Source organism: Octodon degus, unplaced genomic scaffold, assembly GCF_000260255.1.
Source record: "Octodon degus isolate 3935 unplaced genomic scaffold, OctDeg1.0 scaffold00042, whole genome shotgun sequence".
NCBI classification, from domain to species: Eukaryota; Metazoa; Chordata; class Mammalia; order Rodentia; family Octodontidae; genus Octodon; species Octodon degus.
This window is the reverse complement of record NW_004524618.1, coordinates 2,769,459-2,779,281: the sequence shown is the minus strand read 5'-3', so window position 1 is coordinate 2,779,281 and position 9,823 is coordinate 2,769,459. Positions and strand designations below refer to the sequence as shown.

Sequence of the window (9,823 nt, the reverse complement as noted above, 5' to 3'; positions counted from 1 at the left end):
CACACACACACACACACACACACACACACACAATAAATATTTTAAAATAAATAAAACGGGGGCATAACCCGGGTGTGGTGGCGCGTGCCTATTAATCCCAGCACTGGGGAGACTGGCAGGAGCGCTGCCATGAGCTCCAGGCCAGGCTGGGCCATGTAACAAGGCCCTGTCTCAAAAACTGGGCACGTACTCTAGGCCCTTGGAGAGATGATGAATCAGTTCTACAAAGCCAGAGTTTACTAGCCACCTAACCTAACTTTGGGGCTTCCGAAAGGAATCAGACTTTTCAATTTAGCCTCAAAAAAAAAAATTTTTTTTTTTTTGGTGGAACCAGAGCTCAAACTCGGGTCCTTACGCTTGCTAGGCAAGCGCTTATTCTACTGAGCCATCTCCCCAGCCCTCAGAAGTTTTTATGAAGGTTCCAGAAATCAGCTGTGGGTTCAAAAAGGTCAATCTGTATTTGTCATTTTCTCTGTAAGACTGTCTGATCAGCATGTGTGTTGCTGGCAGGAAATGCGGCCAGATGCAGGTCCTCCTCCGCCCAGGCATGGTGGGTCAGAGTCTCGGGCACCCCATGGGCATCCCTGTACGGTGGCTCCACCCTCAGAAAAGTGCCTGCACGCCCCAAGTCTGAAGTTCATCCCCAGAGTGCAGTAGTCCTTGGAATGTGAAATACCTGGAGGCAGGGCAAAGATCCTAGAGCGAGTATGGCCCAGGGACGGACGGGTCCTGGCCCTGAAGCTCCCCCGGGAGAACCCAGGGCCAGGCTGCGTCCAGGACAGCGAGAGTGCGGCTCCTGCGGGGCGTGCAGGGGAGTGTGGCCGGCAGCAGCCTGCAGCCCCGTAAGGCCGTGCTTCGCTCCTGCCTGGGCCAGCTTGCGTGCGGTCGTGTGCCCAGCTGAACTGGGTACTTGGAACACCCTCCTCCTCACCTAGCTATTAACAGGGTGGCTTTGTTATTAACTTGGCATTGCCCTTGTGGCCATTTCTGTCAGCACGAGGCTCAGCAGTGTCCTCCAGAGCTGCCCTACTGCTGACAGGATGAGACCTAATTCCAGCTTCCCACCAGCAAGCCGAGCAGCGGGCAGAGGCTGGGCCTGGACCAGCTGGCAGCGTTGGTGATGTACGGAGTGGGGAAGGAGGGAACACACATCTAGAAGGGTGAACAGAAAATCATCATTTATCTAAATAGAATAATAGAAACAAAAACCTTTTTAAAACAATCACAAAATTTACAAATAAATTGGTACAAAATAAATAACAGACTGTAAATCTACAACATCATTTGAATTATAAAATGCATCGTGACAGCTCTTAGACCCTGCACGCTTGGCTTGTGCCTGTTCCCGTCACACAGTTCTGAGTGCTGCGGTCAGAAAGCCCGCCCTGCTCCAGGCATGCCACGCACGCCACGCCAGGTGCAGGCGTGAAGGCCCAGGGGAGGCCGCGCTGGCACGGGCCTCACCACCAAGGCAAGCGCAGGAAGGGCCCGGAGGGGCAGGCAGCTCCCAGGCCTGTGGAGGAGGACTCCGCCATCCCAGGTGATTACCGGTAGAGTCCATCGCTGCAGGACCAGGCCACTGACCTGGCTTGGAGGATGAGGGGAGGTTGTGGTCTCAGCCATACTGTCCCACTGCACCAGGGAAGACCCAGCCCCCAAACCTTGGGACTTCACGGGGCCTGGAGAGGCCTGCCGCAAGGCAGGAGACCCAGCTCTGCTGTCCTGCCATGCACTGGTCCTCAGCAGGGAGGTGGCCTGCTCCAGGGCTGGACGCCAGGCCAAAGAAGAGCAGCGTGATTTTAAATGAAGCGTGACACCACTGCCCTCTCACCCAGTTCGGCAACAGCAAACCCTAAGCTCCGTGGATGAGGGGCTGCTTAGTCACTGATGTGGACTATCAGGAGAGGCATATGTACATAATAAATAATATAAAATAAAACATATACATGTGTGAATATAAAGGACTGCAAAAACAAGTCAGTGGATCAGTACACTCCACCTGCAGACATCAGGCGCAGCAAGACAGGAATCAGAAGCGAGCGAGGGTGGGATTCTCTGGGGAGGACGCGCTGGAGGCCTCCCCGCCCACTGCTCTCTATCTAGGGCTGGGACACATGCTGTTCCTGCCACTCTAATGGCCTGAGTCTCTTCAAGTGCATCTTCCTATGTGAAACCATGCTGATCAGATGCAGGCGAACACCAGCAGGCACCCCAGGGACGCAGGGCGGGGCCCACCCATGCGCGCCAGCCGGCCGCCGCACTCCGGTCCTCCTTGCTCATGTACCGGGTCTCTCTAACATGCAAACCTGCAGACAGCGACACCTACAACTTGCCTTTCTCGCCGCTGGAACTGCTGAGTCCACGGTGTCTAAAGCACCCCCTGGAACGTCCCATTAAAAGACGTTTAAACATGTCTGGTTGTGATGTCAGTGGCTTTGGCATCCAGTCTTAAGAGGCAAAAGTCCGGCCCAGCCGCGAGGAAGGTGCCCCCCTTGGCAGCTGCCTGCACAGTCCTCTCCTCCTGCTGTCCTGGGGCTGACCCGGGACTCAGCACTGTGACACCTTCGGGAAGCTGCAGGGCAAAGCCGGCCGGCAGCACTGGCCACCGCAGGAGAGCCAGCAGTGCCTGCACTGCGCTGAAGGACAGCACTGCCCAAGCCCCCCGGGCCCTGCACTCGCCCCTCGGAGGGAGGCGCTGAGCCTCAGCCTAGACGGCTCCGGACTCGTTTCTGTCACCAGCTCACGCAATCACACAAGAGAAGTTCACACAGCCCTGAGGTAAGGGAGTCCACTGAGTAGGTCACTTACTGGAAAGTCTGTATCAGAAACGCCTCAGAATCCCAAAACCACTTTCGTACTCGACTAAATCTTCCCTAATTCTGGGCCAGCCTCCCTCGCAGGGCAGAAGCACCGCAGCCCAGAAGGGCAGCACGGGAGCTAGGGGAGAGCCAGCGGCAAGCTGCAGAAGCGGCCTGGCGCAGCGCTGCCTGCTCAGACTCGGCCTCACCATGGCTGGAAGAGCCAGTCTGGGGTGCTGAAGAACAGAGGGAGCTGGAGCCCAGCCCTGGAGGCCCTGAGCAGTGGGCCCTGGCTGCACTGCGCTGGGGCGCCTGCAGGGCGGAGTTCTGGGGAGACTGCTCACGCTGGCCCAGGCCTTCAGAGGACGTCAGGCCTGCGGCCCTCCTGCCAGAACACAGGCTCACACCAGCCCACGCCCACTGGAATTTGAGGAAAGGAGTTCATGGTCCCTATGTAGCTCAGAATCCTGCTGCTTCTGTTTCAATCTATTGTTAGTTTCCTAGGCTTGGAGAAGCTGGTCCTTGAGCTGCATGGAATGGGGCTGGCGGGCTGGCGCCGTTCACAGTTCATGGTCCTTGTGAGCGTGAAGCTCTGCGCCTACCACACATTTGTACAGGTCCCTTGAAACGCCACAAGAAAGCAGCTGCCAGGACCAGCTGTGCCCGGGTGCACACACCAAGCCCTGCAGGGGGGAGGAGCGCAGAAGAGCCAAATTACATGTGGCGTCCTTTCAAACCACTTAAGAACCAAGGCTTAAGCTAGTTGATTCAAGCCCCCAAAGCCATGCACAAGTCATGGGTCCTGTTTTTCCAGGAGCTTACATATGTGATTTTGGACTTGCCTCATAACTACAGAGCAGTGAAGTGCAGGAACCGCTGAGAGGAGGAAGAACCCTCCTTATTTGCAGACAGAAGGCAAAGTATCCTGGCAACATTCAGCCTTGAGGAATCCAGCTCAGGGGTGCCTTCGGGAACCCGGACAGTGGCTACCAAGAGGTGGGGAAGGCCTGGGGAGCAAGCTCAGCAGCATCCACAGTCCTGCCTGCACGCGAGATGGCAGCTGAGGGGACAGTGATCCAGCCGGTGATGCCACGCAGGGCTGCCGCACATGGTGAGCACATGGTGATGCCAACTACCTGTTGTCTCTTCTGGGCAGGAGCCAATGGCTCTGCTGTCTGGACTCCTGGGCCTCCCCAGCCAGAACCCTGCACCCTCCAGTGCCTGGCACTGGGGTGCAAAGGGAAAGCGGGGCCCGGAAGAAAATGCTGCTTGCTCTAGGGAGAGCAGGTGTAAGCACGTGAGCAAACATTCACTTCCACTCTGCCAGGGACTGGATGGGAGCTATTTTTGGGTAACTTATTGTTATAAAATAGCATGAATAATCAAGGCAGAGAGCAGTTAATTAACAGGAAATGACTGCAAACTTGTGAGTGAAAGCCTCATCCTTCCAGAGCCCCTGCGGAGCTTCCCTGCCAGATGCCCAGAGGTCGCCACGAGCCGCCTCCCTCAGCAGGTGACAGCAGGGAGCTGCCGCCTCTGCACAGTGGGGTGGCCGCTCCTCAAGGCCACCAGCCCAGCCTCCAAGCAAGGTTCAACCTGCTCTGGGTGCTCTTATGGTCATGCATGTGTCACGCTGGCGTTGTGTTCGGCCAGATGTATCTTCAAGGGGGGGATGGTAACTGAGAGCAGGGGGTGTCATTAAGACCACACCACCCAGGAGAGGCTCCTTCCCACAGCTGGCGGTGGGAGCCATCAGAGATCTCACCCCCTTGGCGACATGGCACTCCCGAGCTCGCCACCCCACAGAGCTGGGACCTCCAGTGTGGCAGCGAGCAGGTGGCGGCTGACCCCAGGGCCTCCGCACAAGTGCACCTGCGGCGGTCTGCTCTAGTGGCAGCCGCCATGGGCGGCGCCAGGCCTGCCTGAGGCTGGGGCGGGGAGGAACCCGATCCAGGGTAGGACAGTGCCAGCGTGGTGTGCAAGACCCCAACGCTTTAAACTCAGAAAAGCAAGTAAAGAATTTAGTCACAAGAAATACCTGCTGACATCAATGTCACCGCACGTGGGAGATTTGGTATTAAACAGGACAGAGACTCAGGAAATGGCCACAGCACACATTTGGTCTTGAAGCCCCGGTTTGGGGCCAAGCGGAGCCTGCGCCAGGAGCCTCTGGGGCGGGGGATCCAGGCAGAGGTCATGCCGTGCCTTGGGCAGGAGACACGACAACTGCTGCGCCCTGGCTGGAAGGAAGGGCAGTAGCTGGCAGTCCCCAAAGTCCCCTCCTTAAAAACACAAGTCTAGACATGCCTTCCCAGTCAAGGACACGGTCCCCCATGTGCTGGCTGCCTACGTCAGCAGGAAGGGCAGGATGCGGCGCGTTTACAGAGACCCCCTGGGCGGCTGCTGGGCATCTGGGCTGGGGGCGGGGCGGCAGGGTGAAGCCGGCTGGCCGCTGGCCAATGATGAACCAGGGGGCTTGCAGTTCATTAACATTCATTTTGGTGATAAAAATTTCTCACGGTGGGAGCAAAATCCCATTCCCAAGCAGTGTGCACCCTCCCGGAGGGAAAGGGCAACTCTCAGGGAACCAGCAGCTTAGGGAGGCGCGCGATGTCCCTCCGCGGCCACCTCCAGGGTCCACGCGGTGCCTCACCCATCAGCCACACTCCACAGTGTCACGGCTGGGCACCCCTCTGGGGACAAGTCCATCCTATTGGGGTCACAGCACAGACCACAGCAGAGTTCAGACAGAATGACTTAAAACTCTGCAAAAGACACTTTTAAAAAACATGATCTCTTGAAAAAATAAACCGCGACAATTTCCAACTTCATGCAAATGGAGGGAGAGTGAGTAATGGTACAGGTACAGCTGGAAAAATACACAGGATTCTATCTGGGCAGTGGCGTCTCGCAGTCGCGGACACCGACCCCAGCTGTCGCGCCCACCTCACCGTTCCTGCCTCCCTGGCCTCCAGGCTTCCAGGAAGGGACTAAGTCTTTGGTCTCAGGACTTCGCAGCCGCAGCCGCAGCCGCAGCGGGCTCGGGCGGCCCTAGATGGCGCCCTCCGGATGCAGGCTGTGGTTGGCCTTGGCGTGCGTCACACAGTTCTGCTCGGTGAGCAGGTTGGCCGTCTCGTCTGGCAGCCCATCGTGCAGCTCCGTGAGAGTCAATTCGATTTTAGTGTTTTCACTGTCCGAGGACGGAGGGGTTTTGTCCATTCGGGATGCCATCAAGGCATTTTGGTATTGCTGCCTGGAGATCTGGGCCGGACACAAAGGAGACAGTGCACAGTTAGGCACACTCAGCTCTGCTGGGCTACGCGGGAACCCCAAAGCCCCGAGGCAGCTGCTCTAGGAGAGAAAGCGTCCTTGAGGATAAACAGCCATTTTCTGTTCTAAGTTGCCCCGGCTGGCCTCAAATTCCTGGTCTCGAGATCCTGCTCAGCCAGGGATTAGTGCAGTCGCACAGCACCTGCCTGCCACCTGCAAGGGCCCGAGTTCTATTCCTGCTACCAAAACAAAAAAGGGGACCCTCCTGTCTTAGCTGGACCTACAGGTGCGTGCCACTGCACCTGGCGTAAACCGGCCGCTAGAGCTCAAATTGACTTAGACGAGCACATCAATTCTCAGTAACATAGCCTACTTCCAAACTTTGTTTTAAATCTCAGACAGCCATCTTGGTGCCAGCACCTGTAATTCCAGTTACCTATGAGCCTGAAGCAGGAGGACTGTACATTTGAGACCACCCTGGGCAATTTAGTAAGATCTTATCTTTTTTTCCTTTTGTGGCCGGCCCAGCCTGCCCTGGTGGTGGGGCTGGCATGGCAGGTGGTGCTGGGGATCAAACCATGGTCCCTGTGTTTGCCTAAGCTTGCCTAAACAGGTGCTTTAGACCGCTGAGCTAGCTCGCCGGCCCCAGTAAGACCTTATCTTTAAAAAGCCAGACATGGTGGTGCACTCCTGTAATCCTAGCACTCAGGAGGCTGAGGCAGGAGAATTGCTCCTGTTGGAGGCCAGCCTGGCCCAAATCATGAGTTCAAGTCTAGCCTGAACTACACAGTAAGACCCTGTCTCCTAAGTTAGTTAATAAATAAATGTTGGGGCCTTAGCTCAGAGGCAGAGGGCCCTGGGCTTGATCCCTAGTACCACCAAATACGAATAGCAAGACCCGATCTAAAAAAAGAAAAGGGAGCCCAGGGAGATCGCTCAGCTGGCGCAGGACTCCCTCGGGGCTCAGCACCCGAGCTGAGGACAGTGTGCGTGGAGTCCGCAGGGAGGAGGGAATCTTGGGGGCCCCGGACAGGCAGGGCCGATACCTCCAAGCCAGGCACAGCCCTTTGCTCACCTTGACAAACTGCAGGTCGGACAGGGCCCGCACGGAGTAGTCGGGGATGTAGACTTGCAGGAAGGAGGAGTTGAGCTGGTTATTGCTGCTGCCCAACGTTGGCGTCACCGCGTCAAGCCGGTCGCTCCGACTGAGGGAGTCTGAATGGTTCAGACCACATGGGCGAGGGGGTGACTTGTTTTCACCTGGAACAGGGGAACATTCCCTTTGAAGCCAAGTAGACACAGCGATGGTCCACTTCTTTGGCGACAAAGTCACCAGACCAGCTCCACCGGCCTGGCGCTGCAGCCAGGCAGCCGCGCGCTGGGCTGTCCTGCCTGGGGCTTGCCATCCGCTGCTTAGGGCTTGCACACCTGTCTCAGCTGCCCTGAGGGTGCCGGCTCTATGTTCTGCTCTCTGCTTTCCCTGGAACAGCACCAAGGCTGCGAGATGGGAATGGTAGAGACCGGGAAGAGGCCCAACAGACGGCAGCCAATCAGAAGTCAGCTAGGGAAGCTGTCCAACAGATGGTATCCAATCAGAAGTCAGCTAGGGAAGATGCCCAAAAGACGGCAGCCAATCAAAAGTCAGCTAGGGAAGAGGCCCAACAGACGGCAGCCAATCAGAAGTCAGCTCTTCTGTGTTGTGCCAGAGGGCTGGGAAGCAGCGCGTGTTAGGAAGAGCTAGTGGTTCTGTGCACTCAGACGGTACCACAGGCAGGCAAACCTATTTCTCCTCTCTCTGACCACCACCCCCATGGCTGGGGGATGCCTCAGTACCCAAGAACAAAGAGGATGCCAGCCCCTCAATAGGGTTGGCTCAGACAGCCAGGGGCCAGGAACCCTCAGTGAGCTGTGAGGACCTTCCTTCGTTAAGACTACTGATCAGCAATCTTGCATGCCTGTGTCTGGTGATCCAAGCAACAGATGTGATGACAACAATATGTAATATAACTACCATTATTAATTTTATACTCTTATTTTGAAATTCTGTTACATTTTTATTGTTTTATGTTGCTCTTTAAAAAAAAAAAATCAAGTGATTGGGAGGCTGAGGCAGGCGAATCTGGGCCCAGCCTGGGAACTCTGACTTGCTGAGCACCTGTCTCAAAGCAAAGGGAGAGCTGGGAATGCAACGCAGCGTGAAGGTCCTGCGTCCAACCCCAGTGGCACACAGAGAAAGAAAGGAGATGCAGACGAGCGTCCTGTTCTTAAGAGGAGTGCCGTGGGTTTTAAATATAAATTTCATGAAAAACAGCCCACCTCCACTAAAGCCTCTTCCAGCTTGCTTTTCTAAGCAACTCCTGCACTGGTATGACCTGGGTGCCCATGTGCCAGGTCTCCGACTGCACAGAGTGGGGGGACCATCTGCCCACCTGAGAGTGGCTGTTCTGTTCCACCGGAGTGGCCTACAGCTGGTCCTGGCTGGCAGCCAATAGAAAGTTCGCTACCAGGCCAGTCAAAACCTGCCACCCTGGCTTCACATGCCAGCAGCTTTTGTTCCTCTCGCGGGAACAGCCTGACAATTCTAGAGTTACTTTCCTTGAGGTCCCTTCCCCGGTGCCCTTGCTGCAAGCCTGAGCAACCCCTCAGCCCCTGCTGATCAAGTGCTGCACAGAAAGCGGTGGCTGCAAACCCAGCGGGGTCGCCTTGTTCATACCTGAGCTAGGTCCCTGTCAGACAGCGAAGCGCAGGCCAGAAGTGCCTCCTGCTTCAGCATCTCGCAAGAGAACAGGACACATGGACGGATTTAGCAAGGCCCTCTCCCAAGCAGAAAGGAACTCAGAACACACGCCCTAACCTTGCTCTAGTTCCTTCTCTGGAGACCGCACGCACTCATGGTGCCAGGTCACGCTGATGGCATCTCTGGTTCTTGTCTGCAGCCTCCGCTCACAACTGCCACACAGCCACTCTCAGAACCAAACTCATCCCTTTGCTTGCCTCCCAGTGATAAAGTTTTTAAAAAACCGAAGCAAGGTGCCAGCCAGAACCCAGGCGGCAGCAGTCAGGCCCCACTTCGCTGGCTGCCGCTGAGGACCACTGCTGCGGGAGGGTCTTCTCCTTGGTCACCACAGCCACTGTGTAGAGAGGCAGCCTGCTTTTCTGCAGTACAACAGGTGCCCTCAGCCAGTCAGCCCACAGGGACAGAGTAACCGGGACAGGCCCGTGCCCTCCCCGCAGCCTGGGGGCAGAGATGCCTAGCAATGTAGAAATACAATGGCACATGCATCACTGCGCACTCAGGCTGCCCTGCAGTCTGATGTGTCCCCACAGTGAGGCGCATGAGGACCAGCAGTCCTCAAGACAAAAACCACAGGGACTGTCCCTTGCTCCGGTTCATGCTTTATCCCTGAATCTCTGGGCCAGAGTTTGATGATGGTGATTATTAAAAAAAAATTTCATACCCTCTGTGCCTTCCCAGCACTGTGGTTTTGTTTCCTGCTAACTGTCTTGGCTTATGTTGTCTATCTTGCCTTGGAACCCTTTTTTTTTTTTTTTTTTTCAGGAAGCTAGAAGACACAATGGAGACATTTCCAGCATCCTCCTTGGAAGGGAGGCAGCTTTCGAGAGGCTGGAAAAGGCAGTCCAAGCCCTGTGTGCAAGCAATCCCATGACCATGACCCTTGCATCCTTGCAGGCTGGGCCCAGAAGGTGGGCTTTTCCATTCTGAATTTTTTTTTTTTTAAATTTTTTTTTTTTTT

The 9,823-nt window shown here is 55.9% G+C and overlaps 1 protein-coding gene across 1 annotated transcript in view; it reads right to left on the bottom strand.

Annotated features, from left to right (window-relative positions):
* Window positions 1-4,851: 4,851 nt before the first annotated feature.
* Cnnm2 (cyclin and CBS domain divalent metal cation transport mediator 2) overlaps window positions 4,852-9,823 on the bottom strand; it is a 163,853-nt gene continuing 158,881 nt past the window's right edge. The window contains exons 6-7 of the mRNA XM_004631494.2: window positions 7,144-7,328; window positions 4,852-6,059 (exon numbers count right to left, since the gene is read on the bottom strand). Of these exons, the coding sequence (XP_004631551.1) occupies window positions 5,850-6,059; window positions 7,144-7,328 (395 nt within the window). The 3' untranslated portion in view covers window positions 4,852-5,849. The remainder of the gene's footprint in view (window positions 6,060-7,143; window positions 7,329-9,823) is intronic.